Here is a 22,539-nt window from a genome sequence, read left to right as displayed (position 1 = left end):
TTTATCTGACAGTTGATTCAGAGTCTGAACCAAGCGACAAAGAAAGACATAAATGTTGCTTTATAAGTTGTAATGTTACAGACAATTGGGGTTACTGCGAGCCAGGAACGACTTATTATCTCATTTCATAAATGTCGCTAATGACAAGACATATGACTTTCACAAATGTAAACATTTGATATGTTTGTTCATTATTAGGTAAATAATCACCGACTTTCAAATTAAAGCGTAGGTCTTACTTTTAATAGTAACCTTCATGTCAATTCAAATGTCTGTAACAAACATAGCGTCACTGAAAGTGTACATAAATGCGATCAACACAACACCACCACATTTGCGCGCACTGTCATGCCAACTTACAAACTGTCTGTGCCCGTGATGTTCTGCACAGACGTCTCAACCATGAACCAAAGTACACTGCTATCTTAACTGACATCAAACATCTATGTCTTGTACCCGATTGATTGATAAATATATTACTAATGAATTGAAAGAAACGATCCACAAATTGAGGATTTGCTAATCTGGGATGTCGTTCCTCGGTTAACTCTGGCTATCAATTAAGTTGAAATCATTTTTGTGTAGGGAACGTAATATAACTTGCCAGATTTAAGCTTTTGTGGTATTTAAATTCTCGTTCTTTAAACAAATAAATCAGAAAAATTAAAAAGTAATCTTAGGTCAGAAGATGGCGGATCTTTCGCATACTCAGCTTTACAAGGCTACGATTTCAAGTCAGCTGTTTGATACGCCTGCGGCCTGTGTGTTTGTTACTTGCTGTAAGTAGTGTACGGCGTAATGCGCGCAAGTGGTTCTAGCGTTAAAATCTGGTCGTGAGCCTTATTAATGGGTGCTTCTTAAGTGTTGACAATGACATAAAATATTTTGACGTTTCATCTGTGAAAACGTCGAAGACAATCAGAAGGTCTTGACATCTTCGAGAGGACATAAACAGAGTGAGTTTCCTTACTGTTTTAGAACCACACATGTATCCACATTTATTAAAATAGTTTTGATTTGTTTATTTCTGTTGGAGGCGTTTCTGATCATTTGACAGAGGAAAACTCGTGTAAGAGTAGCATTATATTTCATTATTGAACCTTGACAAAGTCGTTGTTACATTCTGCATGATTTTTAATCGCACGAAAAAATTGATTCTAAACAGCCTTAAAGTGAAATATATTATCAAGCAAAAGGAAGTGTAAAAGAGTCGTGATATCCAATGACTAACTTACTGTATTTGTAAAAGAACGTAATGTTTCATGATAACAGCAGTGCAGATAGATCAAGAAAAAGATTATGAAGAGTGCCTATACCATTGAGAGAATTCAGAGACCAGAAAAAATATCCTCAACACCTCTCTTACTGTAATGTACAAACAGCTAGTACCAACGTACAAAAGCGCAACTGCAACAGGCAGAAGAATTTGTATATTCAGCAAACTAGATAAAGAAGCAGTACTGGTAGCCCTGTGTCTCAGTAAGGAACTTGAAACATTTAGCTCTGGAGAAGAACCGAGACTCACGTTTAAAAGAATAGTTTTCATGGTGCTGCAGCTGTTTTTGTTGTGGTCTTCTGTGCTGAGACTGGTTTGATGCAGCTCTCCATGCTACACTGTATGGTACTGTGCGACACTCTTCATCTCCAAATAACTGCTACAGCCTTCTGAATCTTCTTACTTAATTCATTTTTTGATCTCCCTTCAATTTTTACCCCCCTCCCCCCCCCTCCACGCACACACACTGAGTTGGTGATTCCTTGATGTCTCAAAAAATGTCCTATCAACTGATCCCTTATTTTAGTCAAGTTGTGTATTATGTCAAAGATTTATTGTATCTCAAGTTCTGTTCATTACCTCCTGATTACTTATGTGATCTACCCATCTAATTATTAGCATTCTTCTGCAGCACCTCATTTCAAAAGTTTCTATTCTCCTCTTGTGTAAACTGTTTATCATCCAGGTTTCAATTTCATATATGGCTGCACTCCAGACAAATGTCTTCTGAAAAAACTTCCTAACATTTAAGTCTATATTAAGTGTTAACAAATTTCTTTCTTCAGAAATGCTGTAGTTGCTATTGCTAGTCTACATTTAATATCCTCTCTACTTTGGCCATCATCAGTTATTTGGCTGTCCAAATAGCAAAACATACCTACTGCCTTATGTTTGTCATTTGCTACTGTAATTCCCTCAGTATCACCTGATTAATTTGACTACATTCCATTATCTTTGTCTTGCTTTCATTGATGTTCGTCTTATATTCTCCCCTTCAAGACACTGTCCATTCCATTCAACTGATCTTCCAAGTCCTTTACTGTCTCTGACAGAATTACAGTGTCATTGGCAAAACTCAATGTTTTTAATTCTTCTCCCTGAGCTATAATTTCCACTCCAAATTTTTCTTTTGTTTTCTTTCTGCTTTTTCGATGTACCAATTGAATAACATCAGGGATGGAGTACAACCCTGTCTCACTCTCTTCTCAGCCACTGCTTCCCATTATGCCCCTTGACTCATAACTACTATCTTGTTTCTGTACAAGTTGTAAGAGAGTATTCCAGTCAAAAGCTTTCTGCAATTTTACAAATGTAGGTTTTTCTTTCCTTAACCTATCTTCTAAGGTAATTTGTATGCTCAGTATTGCCTCTTGTGTTCCTACATTTCTCCGAAACCGAAACTAATCTACCATGGGGCTGGCTTCTATCAATTTTCCCTTTCTTATGTAAAGAACCATTATTAGTGTTTTGCTACCTTATTAAACTGTTAGTTTGATAGACACTGCACATACCCTTTTGAAGATGCGAATTTTCATCAGGTTACCTTCCATTCGGAAAGTGGGTACACTCGGTGACTGTTATGTGACTTATAGAGTGCAGCAGTCAGTCGTCCTGTAGGCTGGGCAGACTGGTAAAACAGAATATGTGGTGAACTGTGATGGAACTAACATCAGACTTAAATGCTTGGGCAGTTTACAAGTGCATCTGAAGACAGAGTGCACAGAATACTCCTAACGATGGGCCTCCACAGCTGATGACATCAGCAACCATGGCCGAAATGTGCACTTGACCATCAGAACTGGACGTTGGTGCAGTGGCAGAGCATTGCACAGTCTAATGAATAATGATACCATCTTTAGGGCCTATCATGCTGACGGGAGGGCACGAATGTGTAAACCCCTTCATTATGATAATGCTTCTTGACTGCAGTGGCGTTTTTCAGCAAGATAATGTGCCATGTCTCAAGGCCAGGAGTGCGATGGAGTGGTTTGGGGAACACAGTAGCAAGTTCCAGTTGATGTACTTGTTCACCAACATGCCAGATCAGATCCTGATCGAACACATCTGGGATGTGATTGGATGTGATGTCACAGCTCATTGATCCCCTCCACAAAATTTATGGGAATTAGGGCCTATGTGACTTGTTGTGCAGATGTGATGCCAACTCCCTCCAGTGACCTATCAAGGCCTCATTGCTTCCATGCCATGATATGTCATCGCTGCTATCCGTGGCGAAAATGAACATACTGGCAAGTAGGTAGGATGTCATAAAGTTCTGGCTGATGAGTGTACATACACAGTAGAACAGTTGATGATAGGGACCCTCCATGGTATATATGGTCATTGTAAAGAAACATAAAGTACTGCGTAATAGGACTATAGATAAGGACATGCTGAATGGGACACCTTTGGCTCTCAGTAGATTATGATTTTAGCCTTCAGTGACTAGTGTAGCTGAATATTAAAGGATAATGTTGGAATCTGCAGATATGAATTAAAATTTGTGCCATGTCCGGGACTTGAACCGAGATCTTTTTGCTTCCAGCATTATTGTAGATAAAGATGAGACTTAAATGTCTTGGGGAAAATTTAATTATATGAGGAATATTAAAGGATCACTCACAAAATTCAAAAAGATTCAGATCATGTGTAAAAGCTGTTAGTGATGCCAAAGTTAGTGTCCAGACATTCACAGATGAGACAGGAACTGAAATTGAGGGTAGCAAAGCACAAGCAGTAATGCTGAACTCAGTTCTCAGATGTTCGTTCACAAATTAAAATCCAGGGGTATTGCCTCAATTTAATTCTTGTATCACTGCGAAGATCAGTAATACATATATACCATCAGTGGTGTTGAGAAACAGCTCAAATCACAAAAACTGAGCAAAGTTTGAGGGCTTGATGGAAACCCTACCAGAGCTATACTGAATTTGAAGCCGAGTTAGGCTCTCTTTTAACCATAATACACTGAGGATTCAGCAAACAAACAATCATGCCCACTAATTGGAAGAAACCATAGGTCACACACTTCTACAAGAAGGGTAGAAGTGATCCACAAAACTACTGTGTAATATCCTTGGCATCTGTTTGCTGTACATCTTAAAACATATTCTGAACTCAGATGTAAAGAAGCTCCTCAAACAAAAGGACCTCCTACATGTCAACCAGCACACTTTCCAAAAACATTGACCATCTACATCTACATTTATGCTCTGCAAACAACTGCGAAGTGAATGGCAGAGCATATGCCTCATTGTACCAGTTATTAAAGTTCCTTCCCATTCCATTCACACAGTGTGGAAGAATGATTGCCCCCCCCCCCCCCCCCCTCTCTCTCTCTCTCTCTCTCTCTCTCTCTCTCTCTCTCTCTCTCTCTCTCTCTCTCTCTCTGTGTGTGTGTGTGTGTGTGTGTGTGTGTGTGTGTGTGTGTGTGTGTGTGTGTGCACGCGCGCAGTAATTATTCTAATCTTATGCTCGTGATCCCTATGTGAGCAATATGTAGAGGGTTGAAATACATTCCTAGATTTGTACATCTAAAACCTATTCTTGAAACTCGATTAATAGATTTTTTTGGGGTTATTTCTTCAGAATCTCTGTCACACTCTCCTATGGGTCGAAAAAATGTGACCATTCGTGCTCTCTGTGTGTTCAATATCCTCTGTTAGTTCTATTTGGTATGGCTCCCACACACTTGAGCATTATTCTAGAACAGATTGCACAAGTGATTTGTGAGCAATCTGATTGTAGACTAATTGCACTTCCCAAGTATTCTGTCAATAAAATGAAGCCTACACCTGCTCCATCCACAACTGGGGCTATGTGATCATTCCATTTCATATGCCTACAAAGTGTTACACCCAGGTATTAGTTTCAGTTGGTCGATTCCAACTATGACTCATTGGCATTATAGTTACAGGATACTATGCTTTTTCTATTTCTGAAGCTCAGAGTTTTACATTTTTTAACATTTAAGCAACTTGCCTATCTATGCATCACTTTGAAATCTTATCAAGATTTGACTGAATATTTTATCAGCTTCTTTCTGACAATACTTCATTATAGATAACTGCATCATTGGCAAAAAGTCTGAGGTTACTATTAATATTGTCCGTAATATATTTTGCACTTTTCTCACATGAAAAGCCAGCAATCAAGTACATATACTATTTTTTGATTTATGAAAACCATTCGACTCATTACCACACCTATGATTTTTATTGAAAATGTGATCACTTAGTGTGTCAAGTGAAATTTGTGAGGATTTCTTTGTAGGGAGGATGCAGCATGTTATGAGATGGAGAGTCATTGACAGATGTAGAGTTAACTGCAGGTGTTCTGCTGAGAAGTGTAGGCCTACTGGGACTCTTGCTGTTCAAGAACATTGTCAAACTTTTCGCAAATGGTATGGTTGTCTGTAATGGAGTACTGTGTGGAAAAAGTTGTGCAAATATTCAGTCTCAGCTTGATAAAATTTCAAAGTTGTCCAAAGATTGACAGCCTGCCTTAAGTGATCAGAAATGTAAAATTGTGCAGTTCATAAAACAAAAAAATCTAGCATCTTCTGACTTCAATATCAATGAATAATAACTGGAATCAGTCAACTTATACCAGTACCTGGACGTAACCGTTTTTGGGGATATGAAATGGAATCATCACATAGGCTTAGTTGTAGGTAAAGCAGGTACCAGACTTCAGTTAATTGATAGAATGCTTGGGTAATGCAGTTGGTCTGCAAAGGAGATGACTTACGAAACACTCGTGTGACTCATCCTAGAATGTTGCTAGAATGTTGGGACCAATACCAAACAGGTCTAACAGGAATATTGAACATATACAGAGAAGGACAACCACAGGTTTGTTTTACCTGAAGTGGAGACATGAAAACCCTGAATATACTGAACTGGCAGACACATGAAGATAGATGCAAACTATCCCAAGAAAGTCTACTTACAAAGTTTTAATGGACCCCTATGCATTAAAATGTAGAAAGGGAAATAGAGAACCGTACTCATAAATTGAAGTAAATGGAACTACTCTTCTGATAGCATTCACACAGTAAATATTACATTCTATACCAGAGGAAGTGCATTGTGCACATGTAGTATCTGGTAGGTGGTTAGTTGTCCTCCACAGTTACACAGGAATTCAATCTGCTGAATAATTCTTCATTCAGTTATTTAATTTATTCTTAAATCCTTAACATGGTGGATGTAGTTAGATAGTTAAAAGATTCTGTATTCATTTAGATTTTAGCCTCTTAGGGTGAAGGTGCATGAACTTATTCACACTTATGTAAACTTGATTGTGCTTATGTTTTATTTTTCACCATAAATAGTCTTACAATTGGTGCATTAATGCATCAGCATGAGGATCAAGTGGTTCCATGGAAATAACTGAAAGTTCATATAGTACAGTTAAAGTTGAAATTTTAATGGGTTCTGTGATATCCATCAAGTGAAAATATATGTAACCTAACATTAGAATGAAGATGTGTAGTATTATTTAAGCAAGGGTTTGATCTATTGCCAGCTTGTAAATTGCAGTAAACTCTTTTATTATCAGTGAGGTGTACTGCTGAGTTTTGAACACAAACCTAGAAATAATATTAAAATATCTCATTGTAGCCTAAGTTCTAGCACTCATAATGTGAATGTTGCTTAGGATTATACACTAATCTTTTGTTCAAAACCTATTTGGTGAGGGTTTTTTTTCCACTAATTTTCTGATAGATTTGATGCAGCTTGCAGCAACTTCCTTCTCCTGTGCCAGCTCTTCATCTCAGAGCAACACTTACACCCAACATCATCAGTTATTGTGAGCTATATAGTAATCTCTAACAATGGAAAGTCCAGGCTGGACTGCCAAGCTGACCTTTGCAATTTACCCTATCCCCCAAAACTCCCTACCAATGTCCAAATAAATCCAGACCCGAAACAACCCCAGAACACTGTTGTTAATCTTTCCACCAAAGTCCTCAGCCCCACAGAAGTTTCAGTCCTATCCACAGGCTTCACTTTTAGCCCTATACCAAAATTTAGCCATGTTGGATTTGTCAAAGGCCCTATCTCCTTCTTCCAATCCCGGCAATGAAAACACTCCTTTGCCACCAATCCCTCCAACCAAAGCCAAGCTAATCCCAGCATTGAACCCTGCCTCTCCCAGTTCATACCACCATCCACCATCCTAGTGCGATCCTTCCTCGTCTCCCCACCTCCCATGTAACCACTACCTGTACACCTCCCTAAAATTCCTTACCTCCAACTTGGTCTCTTCCCCATGTCCCTTCCTAAGGACACCAGCCTTTCAGCAGAGGGAAGGACAGCAGTACACAACCTAAAAACAGATCCTGAACTAATCATCCCACCTGCAGATAAAAGGTTTTACCACTGTTGTTATGAATCACAGTGACCGACATGGCAGAATGCCTCTGCCATTTGTTAGATTCTTCCACCCCATAAACTCTGCCATGGTGATCCCATTCTGGAAGTCCAACATAATTTCCAATCCCTTCTCAGAACCTTAGTCGTAGTCTCTTCCCAGAACAAGTCTATTTCCCTCCTCACCTCTAAGACTCCCTGGATATTGACATTCCACAAACCCAACAATCATGGATGTGCCATTGTAGCTGCTTATTATGCTCCTACTGAAAGAGTTTTGGCCCTCATTGATCAGCACCTCCAACCAGTTACTCAAAATCTAATCTCCATCATCAAAGATACCAACCATTTCCCTCACCAACTCCCCACCATTCCCACCACTTTAACCTCCTGAATTCCTACTCGTCACTGTTGACACTACTTTCCTCTACACAAACATCCCTTATGCCCGTGGTCCTGCCACTATTGAACACCAAGTCTTCCTACATACTTTAGATTATAAACCCACTGCCTCATTCCTCACACACCTTGTTAACACACAAATATTTCTCCATTGAAAAGAAGGCACAGAAACAAATCAACGGCACAGCCATTGACACCTGCATGGCATCCTTATATGCTAACCTTTTATGGGCCATTTAGAGGAAACCTTCCTAGCATCCCAAAACCCCAAACCCAAAGCCTGGCCCAGGTTCATTGACAATATCTTCATGATTTGGACTGAGGGCCAATACAACCTATGCTCATTCCTTCCACTGCTTCACCTGGTCCTCCTCAACACAGTTTGCCTCGTTCCTGGACATTGACATCCTCCTCTCTGATGGCTTCATCCACACCTCTGTCTACATTAAACCAACCATGTTTTGAAAGCTGACATCACTTTCACACAAAAAATCCCTCCCACACAGCCTGGCCACCTGGGAACAGCGTATCTGCAGTGACAAGAACTCCCTTGCGCAGTATGCTGAATGTGTCACAAAGTCTTTCTCAGAAACACACTATACCTCAGACCTAGTCTGCAAATAATTTCCTGTGCCATATCCCCACACACCCACAGTCCTCCCACCACCCTGAAAAAACAACTACAAAGGAGCACCCTCTTCATCAACCAGTACCACCCAGGACTGGAACAACTGAACCACATCCTTTCTCAGGGCTTTGATTGTCTGTCATAATGCCCTGAAAAGAGGGATACCTTACCTAATGTCCATTCTACCCCTCCTAAAATAGTGTCTGCCCACTCAACCTCTGTGACAGCCTAGTCCACACCTATATCGGTCCCATACCCAACCATCTGCCTACCAGGATGAAAGCCCACTGCAAAACTCTGGCCAAGAGCAAAGTGGACCTTGTGGCACAACATGCAGCTAAATAGAACTTGCTTGATTTCAATGGCTGCTTCATGACTTGGGCCATCTAGATCCTCCCCTCCACCACCGCCAACTTTTCTGAACTGTGCAGGTGGGAGTTATCCTTAACAACACATTCTCCACTCAAAGTTGTCCTGGTCTCAACCTCCAGTGATCTTCTGTTCCCGCACCCTCCACCCTACATATTGTGCCCTGTGTCCTATCACTTGCTCCAATCTGAAGTCCTCTCACCCTCATTGTGCACCACTGTGTATCACCACATGCACCGGTCTTTTCCCTTTCTTTGGTCCTCTCCCTTTCCACTCCCCATTATTCACCCCCCCCCCCCCTCCTCCCCCCACTCCTCGATTCTGTGCCTGGCAGCCATATTCTACCACCATTAGTCCTTGGACACTCCACAAGACAGTGTTGACTACCCCCCCCCCCCCCCCCATCCATACCCTGCTAACTCTCTCCCTCCCCACCCCACTCTGGATTGCTGCTTAAATTCAGTGCAGTTGCACTACTTTCCTCTACACAAACATCCCTTATGCCCGTGGTCCTTCCACTATTGAACACTGACTGGACTGGAGATAGTGGTCACGTGTGCATTAGGTGTGTTTTCTTGTGTGAATGTGTGTGTGTTTCCTTGCTGAAGAAGGCTCAGGCCAAAAACTCGGTGTGTAACAGTATTGTTGTTGTGCCTGTCTGCAATTCAGTGTGTCATCTTTACAGTGAGTAGCAGTCTTTTTCATAATATTGTTGATGTGCTATTTCTCTCTGCCCACACAGTTTTTGCCCTGTGCAGCTTAGCTTATGTCGTAACACTAGTCCCTTCTTCTAAGCAGAGTTTTTCCGTATATTCCTTTCCTTACTAAAACTACGTAGAACCCCCTCATTTCTTATCATACCTTTACACTTAATTTTCAACATCCTCTTGTAATGCAACATCTTGCTCACTTTCTCTTTTATCTTGCTTTCCCATGCTCAATGATTCATAGATGTGAAAACTAATAGAACTTGAAAGTCAGTGTTTCTTCCTGTTGCAGTAAGGGTATCAGATTGTCAATATTGTCCAGATAGGTGGCTCATTGATTCCACAAACTATTCCTTCTTTGGGGTATAATGGCAAATTAAGAAATTATTGGTGTATAAATTTATCTTTTGCTGTAGCAGAAGCAAAAGTGTGCTAATTGACCTTGATAAGTCCAATGTATCATTTGTATAGATCTTACGGAGAAATACAGTAACCCAGTGTTTGATGACTACCAGACTAGGAACTGTTTTGATTTTCAGTGTTTTCTACATCTGTAGCAGGCTTTACAATGCATTGATGGATTCCTTATTGAAATGGGCAAAGCCAACACACACAGCACCTAAAACGACATACAAGTGAATGAAAATGTCAAATTTGTTTTAATTGCTCAGAGTTTTGAATTAACAACTTTGGTAGGAGAAACTACTTGAGGAGTGTTCCTGCAAGATGTGGTTGAAATGGTATAAAGAAAGAAAACCTTCATTAATGGAATGTTGATGATATAAAATGTTTTTTCTTCTAACTGGTCTGTGGTGCAGAATAGTTGCTAACAGTAAGAAAGTAGAGACACTGTGATTTGCATGTGTGACTTCGTCTGACCAACTACAGGCTGTAATTTCAGAGTTAAGAAATATCCAAACAATAGTTAGTTATTTAGGTTCATGCTCCATGGACCATTTGTATGATAAATCATAATGATGTATAACAAGTCCTTTTACATTCATGTAGCAAATTAATTTACAAGTTTTTGTTTGTTTTTGTTTTATTATTGTTATTATTATTATTATTAAATGTACAGATATGAGTTGTAGCAACAAAAATAATCAATTTTTGACATTATAACATGATGAGTTAGTATATTCTACCCTCCACCGTTTACACATCACAATTATAGAAATTCTTTTACAATTTGCACAACATACTTACAAAGAAATTATTTTTTTTATACTGTTTAATTTCAGGTTACATTTATATTTATCAGCACGTTACTCTGCCTTGCCATTAATGTGGATTCTGTGATTGCTTTCCAGTCACTGACAATCATTAGAGGAAAGATATATCACAAGTTTTTCATTAAGACCCATTTTGCTTGTGAGAAACATGTTGGCTCAAAATTGGGCAATATCGATGTCAACAGACTACATAAACAGTTGTTTCACAATATTATACCCTTTTATTGCTACAAGATTGTGTCAAATAAGTCAGAAGTTCCTTCTAAATGAATTATTGAGCTTAACATCATTTGGCTCCTGTGTGGATAAAAATTATGGTGAGTAGTTGAAAAATGACAGTATGTTGGATGTTTTGTGGTGTTTCAACATCCATTTTAAACAAAATCAAGCCAGTGGAATTTTCTTTTGCTGATCTAATTTTGGAATCTCTTCTCACCACGATGGAATCTAGCTGTTGTCTTCCCATGCCTCTGGGCCTTTTCCAAGCGTACCTTCTCCTCTTGTGACTTTTGAACAGTTTATTAGCTTTCACTAGCTAAAAGTTATTACAGAATTCAATTAGTATTTCTCCTCCCTTGTTCCTACAATCAAACCCATATTATCCTGTAACTCTTTTTTTTGTGTTTCTTTCCGTAGCACCACTTTCCACTCTCCCAAGATGGTTAGATTATGATCACCCTTTACATACTGAATCACCTGTTAAATATTCTCCCTCTCCCTCAGATACTTAAAAAGCTTATAAGAAAGCCGCTTTGGAGCGGCATGGAAAGAGTTCCTTCCTTATGTGTGTTTATAGTATTGAGAAACTCCCTTTAGAGGAATTGAATATTTTCTCATTTGTGCCACCTTATTTATAAGTAATCAAGATACAATACATATAGTAAATGTTTTCATAAAGTGTTGCATCCGTGTAACATTTCTTCTGTTTGTCTGTAGAAAATAAATAAATGTAGAATACATATGTCAAAGATACAGCTTCTGTTGGAATTGACTGGTGTTGGGATGTAGAGGCAAGTGCAGAACTGAAAGAGTAATTGGGCAAGGAGTTTTCAGATCTTGAAAACTGTTCTTGCCTACCCCAGAGGAACTTTATATGATCTTACACTGGGAAAATGGAGGAGGACTGTGTATTAATGAAATTACCTTAAAGAGCTTTGTTTTGCAGATGGCATTGTACTTTTTGCCTGTAATGCAGATAAACAATGAATGAAAAAATTAAAAGAGCTAATTTGAAAATCAGGAGTAACAAGTGTAGCATAAGAATGTTGGATAAATTGATAATGAAATGGTAGAACTAGTTGATGAGTTTTTATGTATTAAGAACAGTTGAAGACAACGGCAAAGTGGACAGTAAAAGAAGTAAATAAAAAGAGTAAAAATGGCCTATAGCACTTTCACTGAACTGAATTGAGTTTAGGAAGAAAGCTTCCAACATTGGTGGAAGTTTACAATCAACGAGGATTGCTAGTTTTGACTTACAGCAATGAAACATGGAATTTTAATATGAAAATAATTCAGATACAGTGCCAATTATTGTGAATGTTTGCTGTTGGCAGTTTGTTTCTTGTACTCGGATTATACAGTCACAATGGGTGTAACATAAAAATTTGTGATCTAGAATTATCAAAATTGTTAAATTGTTTATTCATCAGTTGTTCTTCAGGAAGTGAAACATGAAATTTGTATGGAGCTATGTTAGGACCATAAGGTGGCTAAAACTGAGATGATTGTTTGGCATTATTGGCCGGGAGACCCTATCTAGGGTTGTTTGGCAGCTTAGTGCAAGTCCTTTTATTTCACACCACTCTGACATCTTGCACATTGGTGATGATTAAATGATTAGGACAAAACACCCAGTTCCTGAGCAGTTAAAATTTCCAACCTGGGTGGGAATCAAACCCGTGCCCCCTGCATGACAGTCATGCATTCAAAAGCTATTCAGTAAATTTAGATTGGTTTCTGTATCAAAGCTACAGTTTGTGATTGCACATTGTCCTGGGAAGACAGATTATAGTTAGTGGCTTACCTCCGTAATTTATTGCCGAACGTAGTTCCCATGTTATCCATCATCTTGCAGTAGCTTCCTTCTTTTTGTCTGTTTATTTTTAAGTTAGTCAGTGAGTAGCACACATGAATGCAAAACACAGTTACAACAACTTTTTCTGTTAAAACATGCTGTTAACTGATGCAACTTTTCCACTAAAACTGCACTCCACATTTTTCTGTTATTCACCAGGACATAGTAGATGCCTGTGTTTAATTCTGGAGTAAAATTTTGTTTAACAGTGCCCCTGTCCCTTCCTCAAGATGATTTAAAAATTGTTTATTGATATTTTTCATACTTGGATAGTCAAATGTCCACATTTATGTGAACAGTCCAAATGTTATCACTCATGACATTCAGCCATGATAAATGCTTATGATTTGTTACCTGCACCTATAATATTTTAGACATAGTCAAACATTGGTAACAGCTGTGCAAGGTTACTCTTCCCAGGACATGTTCATCCAACTTCTGCAAATCCCCATTCCACTTCCTTCCTGAGTCCACAGATTTAAGGCCTGCTCGAAAGGCAGCCAAATTTATCATGAGATTTCAAACATTTTCAAGAATAGAGAAAAAAACCTGTGTCACTAGCTTTAATTTAATACAGACAGGTAGAGAAAACTCTTAAGGGAAAATAATAATGTAATTATCCAAAACAAAATGATGGGTGAAGTATACTGAATAGGATACTGGGACTAGACTGGCAATGAATGGCAATGTAATTGTCATGGTTGGGAAGTGAGTAGAGACAACGTTTAGAGTGGTGACTCAAGACCAAACACCTTTACCCAAAATCCTTACATACATTAGCATGCACAAAAAAGTAAAAATAAATCAAGGATAGAATCGGGGCTCTTTGGACAAGACAAGATAGTGAGATTTATCAGAGGGTGCAGGAGTCTGTGGTGCATAGCAGAACCAATATCTGGAGAGTTCTGCCTGAAGCATATTGTTTAAACTGACATCATCCATAAAAGCTTATGGCATTCAGTGGAATAACTTGGGGAAAGACTTTCTCTGAACATCAGTATGTTAATGGCAGCTACACTAACTTCACAAAATAATGACCATAAATCACTGGATGATAAAAACGCACAAAAGTAAAAAGATATTATCAGCAGTGCATTTGGTGGTGAGAAATAAACTTTCTGCAGACAAAAGGGGACGGGGCTATATGACCTGAGGGAGTAAAGCCGAACGGATGAATGCCAATCGCTGTCTGATTATGTGGTTGATTGGGTTTGCGAATAATGGCGTGTTCTTGTTTGTGATGTGAGGTCAAGCTAGATGTTTTTAGTGTGCATAGGATGAGGGTATTTTGTGACTGGCATAAAAAAATAAAACAAGGCACTTGGAATTATGGGAATAAGCATTCTTCCAATTGCTCTCAGTTCCTAGCCACATCATTTGCAAACAGTGTGTTTACAAACTTTGGTGTTCTGCATCTAGGTGCTCAGTCTGGACATGTCTGTCATGTCTTTCATTCTACTAGTGGAATGTGTTGTGGATTGGCAGGAGAGCCAACCCAGGATTATAGAGGAAGCCGACAGGCACGCATTTTAGCTCACGCAGGCTGGCGTGAGGTCTGGAACAGGACAAGGAAATTAGAACTTAGAAAAACGGACGCAGATGGTGGAATACTTAACTTTAATCCATTAATGTTGAACGTAGCTCTTGTCTGTACATTATTTACAATATCAATAGCAACTGATAATGGCGCCTTGCTAGGTCGTAGCAAATGACGTAGCTGAAGGCTATGCTAAACTGTCGTCTCGGCAAATGAGAGCGTATTTAGTCAGTGAACCATCGCTAGCAAAGTCAGCTGTACAACTGGGGCGAGTGCTAGGAAGTGTCTCTAGACCTGCCGTGTGGCGGCGCTCGGTCTGCAATCACTGATAGTGGCGACATGCGGGTCCGACGTATACTAACGGACCGCGGCCAATTTAAAGGGTACCACCTAGCAAGTGTGGTGTCTGGCGGTGACACCACATTCCTCCCCCGCAAATCGGCGCACGGTTGTGGCATAATGCTTCCGCCCGCCGTGGGGAGGACCCCATGTTGACGTATGCGACGAGGTGGGGAGCCTAACAACAGGTGAGGCTGTGCCACCCGCACCCTGCCATTCGGTCCAAGGGGAGCTAGGAAACGCCTGAAAACCTGCTCCAGGGTGCACGCCAACATGCAGTGTATGCGCCCGCAGAGAGACAGGAGGGACCGAAGGGTCGACTTCCATCGGGCTGGGGCACCCGACAGGCGAAGACGACATATGGTCCAGAGCGGGCAAGAGTTCCATGTCGGAGGACAACTGGTCACGGAAAGCGATCGGCGGTGCGTGACCCAGGGAGGCGCCCGGCGGTTGCAGCGACGCGTCCACTGCGGGCGTCGCCGGCAGGAGAATAGGCGGAAGCAGCGGTGGCGGCGGCGCGTCACCATGGGGCAGAATGGAAGGCAGCGTTGGTAACACCTGGGGCTGAGGCGAGCCAGTAGATGGGTCCCCAAGGCGCTGACTGGACGGCACCATCGTTGAAAGCAGACGGCGAGCGGCAGATCCCAGGCGATGGCAGAGGCGCAGCTGGTTGAGATGCCGGCGCACCTCACCAGAGGCCCCCAAAACCAGATACATAGCGCGTCCGAGGCAGCGAAGAATGCGCCCTTCGAGCCAACGCCGTGAACCTCGGTAGTGACGATAGTAGACAACGTCACCTGGAGCAAAAGCAGGTGTCTGCCGCTGCACAGGAACCTGATGCGGCGGATGTAGCAAAGACATCAAGGTTCGATGAGGACTGTGGTGTCACCGCCAGACACCACACTTGCTAGGTGGTAGCCTTTAAATCGGCCGCGGTCCATTAGTATACGCCGGACCCGCGTGTCGCCACTGTCAGTGATAGCAGACCGAGCGCCACCACACGGCAGGTCTAGAGAGACTTACTAGCACTCACCCCAGTTGTACAGCCGACGTAGTTAGCTACAGTTCACTGACAACTACACTCTCATTTGCTGAGACGATAGTTAGCATAGCCTTCAGCTACATTTGCTACGACCTAGCAAGGCGCCGTATTCAATTGATAATTAATATTGAAGCATGTATCATCAAGAGCGATGTTCTACAAATGGGGATTAAAGTTAAGTATTCCAGAAGCTACGTACTTTTCTTTATAGCATTCATTACGTATCCTGTTTCAGACCTCACGCCAGCCTGCGTGAGTTTAAGCGCGTGCCTTTCGGCTTCCTCTCATTGTGTCTAGGCTGTCTTGTCTAGACACAACAAGGACGACCGTGGAGCAACTCAGCCGGCGAGCGACCATCTCGGGGCTGAGAGCGATACGAGGACAAAAAGAGCAACAACGCGTCCTCCCGAGAATGCGACTCTTTCAACTTCAACATTTGGGACTTGAAAGTCCTGACCAATCGTTCAGCGGCACTGTTTGACTGAGGCGAAAACGGCGCGGCTGTCAGATGTTGAATACCATTGGCCTTGCAGAATGACTGAAATTCTGCAGACATGAATTGTGGGCCATTGTCGGAAACAATAGTCTGTGGAAGACCTTCAATGCAAAAGATAGCAGATAACGCTTGGATGGTGGCAGATGCCGTCGTGGAAGACATCCGAGCAACAAAAGGAAAATTACTGAATGAATCGACCAGAACTAACCATCGAGCATTCCAGAATGGACCAGCAAAATCGATGTGTAAGCGTTGCCAAGGGGAAGTGGCTTTTGGCCATGCAAAGAATTTCCGCAGTGGTGCGGATTGTTGTTCGGCACACGCCATGCAAGAAGAGCACATATTCGTAATCGCAGCATCGATTCCGAACCAAGTACAGTGCTGACGAGCAAGTTGTTTCGTTCTCACTATACCCCAATGTCCTTGGTGGAGAAGTTGTAAGACAGAGGACTGTAACGAACGTGGGACCACGACCCTGGACCGATCATTATCAGAATGCAACAGCAAAAAACCACGTCGAACAAAAAGTCTCTCCTTGTGAGCAAAAAATCAGCGAACCAACGAATCCCCGATCCGTGACTTTGACAAGGGCCATTGCGTAGCAATAAAACGCAGAACGGTAGCAAGGACAGGGTCAGCAGCTGTGGCTGTAGCTACACAACGAAAATCAATCGGAAACGATTCAACCACGTCATCGGTTTCCGCATCAATGAACATGCAAGCAAGTTCGGAAGAATCGAATGCTCTATCCTCAGCAACAGGCAAACGGGACAACACATCGGCGTTTCCGTGCTTAGCAGTGGACCGATACAAGATATCGTAGCGGTACTGCGAGAGGAAAATAGATCAGCGAATGAATTTCTGCGCTGTACGTAGAGGTACAGGCTTGTTCGGATGAAAAAGCGATGTCAAAGGTTTGTGGACTGTGATGATGGTAAAGTGACGACCATACAAGAAATCATGAAACTTTGTAAACCAAAGACGAGAGCCAAGCCTTCTTTCTCGATCTGTGAATAATGTCTTTGCGCAGACGAGAGCAATTTGGACGCAAAGGCAAAAGGGCGATCATGCGATCCATCTTTGTGCGCAAGCACAGCACTGATCCCAAAATCCGATGCATCCACCATCAACAAAAGGGGTTTCTGGGGATCGCATGGCGTAAGGCAAGTATTGGAAAGCAACGCCAATTTCAACTGGCGAAAGGTACGTTCGCATTCCGTCGTCCAGACAAACGGAACACCTTTACGGCGTAAGCGATGAGGTGGAGCTGAAATGGAAGAGGCATGGGGAACATAGCGATGATAATAATTAATTTTTCCCAGCACACTCTGTAGCTGCTTCAAATTCTGCGGCGAAGGCAAGTCTTGTATGGTACGGAGGTGCTCGGGACTGGGATGTATGCCTTGGGCATTGATTACACGTCCCAGGTAGGGCAAGTCACGAGCAAAAAACACACATTTGTCCTTCCGCAAGCGAAGACCATTTTGTCTCAAGACCTGAAATAATGTTCTGAGATTGGCTAAATGTTCGTCTTCCGTCTTTCTGGAGATCACAATATCGTCCAGATAGTTTACTGCAGTAGGGACCTACACACAAACAGTTTGCAGATATTGCTGAAACAATGCAGGGGCGGATGCACACCCGAATGGCAGTCGTTTGAATCGATCAAACCAAGATGCGTGTTAACCACCAAAACGCGCTGGGAGTCTTTGTCCACCGGTATTTGCAAGTACGCATCTGCTAGGTCCAACTTCGAAAAATATTTACCCGGGCACAGTTTGTCAAAAAGATCTTCCGGGTGGGGTAAAGGAAAAGTTGCAATCACTAGTTGTGGATTCACTGTTGCCTTGAAGTCCATACAAAGTCTCAATTTTCCGGAAGGTTTTGGCAAAATTACTAATGGTGATGCCCAGAGAGAAGCCTGCACACATTCAATCACACCTTGTGGTTCCACAACATTTAATGTTCTTGCGACCTCATCACGCAATGCGTGGGGAACATTCCGCGCTCTGAAAAATTTCAGTTGCACGTATACTTTCAGTTCCAAATGTGCTTTATAGTTCTTAGCGCAACCAAGGCCCGGTGCAAAAATGTCTGCAAACTCTTCACATAGACGAGAAACACTGTCTGAAGGCAGTCTGGTTCACTGATAGGACCTGATTTACTATAGACAAGTTAAACAACTGAAATAAATCGAAACCAAACAAGTTCACTGCAGAAGAAGAACAAAGGACGTACAATGACACAAGTTTTGTTTGTCCTTTGTATGTTGCAAGAAGGCTGCACTGTCCTAACACAGGGATCGCTTGTCCTGAATAACTACTGAACTTAACATTTGTGGCACGCAACGGAGGTGTGCCCAGCTGTTTGTACGTGTCGTGATTGATCAGTGAAACTGCAGCTCTGGTATCGAGCTGGAATGGTATCACTTTGCCATTAATGTCCAAATCTACAAAAAGTTTATTGTCCTGCTGACGACAAGAGCAACTGTCTCGTGCAACGTGAACTGACACTGGTACAAAATCACTTGTGACATGACGGGATTTCCGTCGATGTCGATGCACACTATTTGTGGGACGAACACAGTCACTGTTAGAGAGAGTGGCACTGGGCGGAGTGGAATGAACTGCATGAATTTCCATGGGCGAAGTTTCACGAGCCAGAGTATCCTTGGTTCGATTCCGATTCCGGCGCGAAGCAAAGGGCCTGGAATGGTGGTGAGTGTCCAATCTGAGCTTTTTGTGGCAAACACTTTGAACATGTCCTTTTTTATTACAGAAAAAGCAAATAGCTTGGCGTGACGGGCAATTCGCACGCGAATGTCTAGTAGCACACTGCGGGCATGATTTTAACACTGCATTTGCTTGCCTGCGCGGCACACGTGGCTGAGTGCCTGGTGGCATCGGCGCGGCCGGGCGCGAGGGCTGTTTACCGTTCCGTGCAGCTCGCCCGGCGGGCCGGTTAACATGACACACGGCTGGTGAAGTTTCAGATGATTCCTGAGCAAAGTCAAGTGTGTCCTGCCGATCCAATATGTCCATCACTTGTTGAAGGGAGGGATTGACTAGTTTCAAAATCTGTTCCCTTATACGAACATCAGAAACGTTCTGTGCAATTGCATCACGTACCATAGTATCTGAATAAGGGAGTCCACATTGCCACTCAAAAGCACAATCCCTAGTAAGGCCTTGCAAAGTGGCAACCCACTCCCGATTAGTTTGACCTGCCGTACGTTCTGTACGAAAGAAGGTATACCGTTTGGCAACTACATTAACTGATTCTTTGAAATATGCATCTAATGCAGACAAAATTTCGTCATAGGCCAGAGTTGCTACGTCGTGTCGGGAAAATAATTTGACGATCACACGGTACGTTTGGACGCCGACGGAAGACAACAAAAATGGCTGCCTCTCGTTACCTTGAATTCTGTAGGCGGCGAGATGGAATCCAAATTGGTGGGACCACTCCGTCCAGCTTTCCAGTGCAGCATCAAAAGGTCCAAAAGTTGGTGCAACAGCGTGTTGTGGCTGCGTTAGCGGTGGAGCGGTGGCTGCCGCATCGTTTTGCATTGCACGTTGACCCTGGACGAGCTGTCAAAGGGCATCCAGTAAGGCCTGCGTCTGCTGATTCTGTAAGCGATAAAATTCGGACAGTACATCTGGAGATTGTGGCAAAGCCATTACACAAGTAAATCAGGGCAATATCGATAAAAACGCAGAAAACCTCGTCGCCAAAATGTTGTGGATTGGCAGGAGAGCCAAGCCAGGATTATAGAGGAAGCCGACAGGCACGCGTTTTAGCTCACGCAGGCTGGCGTGAGGTCTGGAACAGGACAAGAAAATTAGAACTTAGAAAAACGGATGCAGATGGTGGAATACTTAACTTTAATCCATTAATGTTGAACGTAGCTCTTGTCTGTACATTATTTACAATATCAATAGCAACTGATAATGGCGCCTTGCTAGGTCGTAGCAAATGACGTAGCTGAAGGCTATGCAAACTATCGCCCGGCAAATGAGAGCGTATTTTGTCAGTGAACCATCGCTAGCAAAGTCGGTTGTACAACTGGGGTGAGTGCTAGGAAGTGTCTCTAGACCTGCAGTGTGGTGGCGCTCGGTCTGTAATCACTGATAGTGGCAACACACGGGTCCGACGTATACTAATGGACCGCGGCCGATTTAAAGGCTACCACCTAGCAAGTGTGGTGTCTGGTGGTGACACCACAGAATGAGTGAAACTTAGTACTCACCATATTGTTGAGACATTGACTGGCTGACATGCTCAGACCGTATACATCCTTAGACCTAAATCTCTCTGTCTCGATCTCTCTCTCTATGATTTCAGTGACTTCAATTAAAACATACAGGCTGATAGGCTGTGAATGGTATATAAAACTGATCCCTGACATCTTTGGAAGTAAAACAGCAACAGCAGTTGCTTAATAGTGCCCCCCCCCCCCCCCCTTTCCGGCATTTGTAGAGCAACATAGGAGGCCGCTCCATATGTCATTCAATGCTGATTGCATGATTATCTTGGGCTGCCTTCATCATTGTTGATTAAAAGTAATAGATAGTCGTTGTGTTGGTGCAAAGTCAACATCCGTGTTTTATCTAACATAAGTCCTTCTTTTCTATTATTATTATTTCTAGTGTGTGTGTGTGTGTGTGTGTGTGTGTGTGTGTGTGTGTGTGTGTGTGTGTGTGTGTGTGCATGATAATGCACTTTGTTAAAATGTCAGTCTCACTGTTCTTGTACTGCTGATTAGTGAGTATGGTGAAAAATCAGCAGTAGCAGAACGTATTTTCCAAGATGGAAAGCATGAAATAAAGTTCAGTGAGGTGGCCATTTTAGTGAAGACAATATATAATCATGTGTGCATGTATAGAAAGACCGTAGAGATTTATCTACACATTAATAATAATTTTAATAGAAAGGAATATTTGAAGTTAGGTAAGATACAGATGTTGACTTTGCACCAACAGAACAACAATCAGTTAAAAGTAATAGAGAACAATGCCACTAGCCAGAAATAATCATGCAGATGGCATCTGATGACTAATGGCGGTGCCCTCTATGTTGCTCTGTAAATGTGGGGGTGCTCCTTGAGCTGTAATTGCAGTTGCCAATTTACCTCCAAAAATGTCTCCTGGAGTTGGAGGCGATACGCCAGGATGTAGTTTTACACATCGACCATGGCCTATCACCTCAGACGTCTTGACTGAAGTATACAACACTTGAAAGCCTAAATTGCATAATTTCAGTTTCATTAATGTACATGTTGACTGCTCAGTGCCTAAGTTACTTGGTGTTATATTTACCCCTTCCACAATTTGTTCTTCACATAGGACCTTCCAACATCATATTAGAGTCTTTCATCCTGATATTAGGAGATATTTTTCTTACATGTTCATCATGAATAAAAAATTTGTGTACTTTTGTTCACATTGCTGAGTATAGTAAAGTGTGAGTGACAAGTATTTAAAATTATAGTTACATTTTCTGTTTAAATAGGACATCTCTTTACAACATGGGAAATGCTGGAAGCAGTGCGAGGGAGAGGCACAAGGGAGGGGAGCTTGCCCCTCCTCCTTCTCCTGGAAAGGATAGTCAAGCATTTGTCTTTGACAAGAAACCTAACACAAAACTTGTCTTCCAGTCCTCCAATGAAGAAGAAGAACCCTATTATACTAAGGAAAAGCCACCGTCAGAGCAGGTAAGTGGAGCTTTCCTTTTGATTTGGGCACCAGATAAATATAACTGACAAGGTGTTGTATCATAGGATTGCATCTTCTTCCTCTTACCCTCTTTTTATTCATATTCTGCTGCTCAAACACTGCTGGCCATTAAAATTTCCAACACCATGAAGGCAACATGCAGCAAACATCAAATTGACATGAAGTGTGCTACATGCTTGGATATTTAAATGAATAGTATTTCAGCAGAACCTCACAAAGTAGGAAGAGTAACGCATCTATATTCTATAGATAAGACAATGGTACGATTATGGCTGCTCATATTGGTCAAGATCCCATTCTTATCTTATGAAGATGGAATCGA

General features: G+C 41.9%; 1 protein-coding gene across 2 annotated transcripts in view; it reads left to right on the top strand.

Annotated features, from left to right (window-relative positions):
• The first annotated feature begins 656 nt into the window (after positions 1–656).
• LOC124802508 (5'-AMP-activated protein kinase subunit beta-1) overlaps positions 657–22,539 on the top strand; it is a 61,611-nt gene continuing 39,728 nt past the window's right edge. Inside the window, exons 1-2 of one of the 2 annotated variants that reach the window (XM_047263339.1) lie at positions 657–956; positions 21,994–22,195. In XM_047263339.1, the coding sequence (XP_047119295.1) occupies positions 22,010–22,195 (186 nt within the window). In that variant the 5' untranslated portion in view covers positions 657–956; positions 21,994–22,009. The remainder of the gene's footprint in view (positions 957–21,993; positions 22,196–22,539) is intronic. The other variant, XM_047263340.1, reaches the window with a different exon arrangement.

This window comes from Schistocerca piceifrons, chromosome 6, assembly GCF_021461385.2.
Source record: "Schistocerca piceifrons isolate TAMUIC-IGC-003096 chromosome 6, iqSchPice1.1, whole genome shotgun sequence".
In the NCBI taxonomy this organism is placed as follows: domain Eukaryota; kingdom Metazoa; phylum Arthropoda; class Insecta; order Orthoptera; family Acrididae; genus Schistocerca; species Schistocerca piceifrons.
Note: the sequence above shows the minus strand (reverse complement) of the source record. Positions and strands in the feature narration are given on the sequence as shown.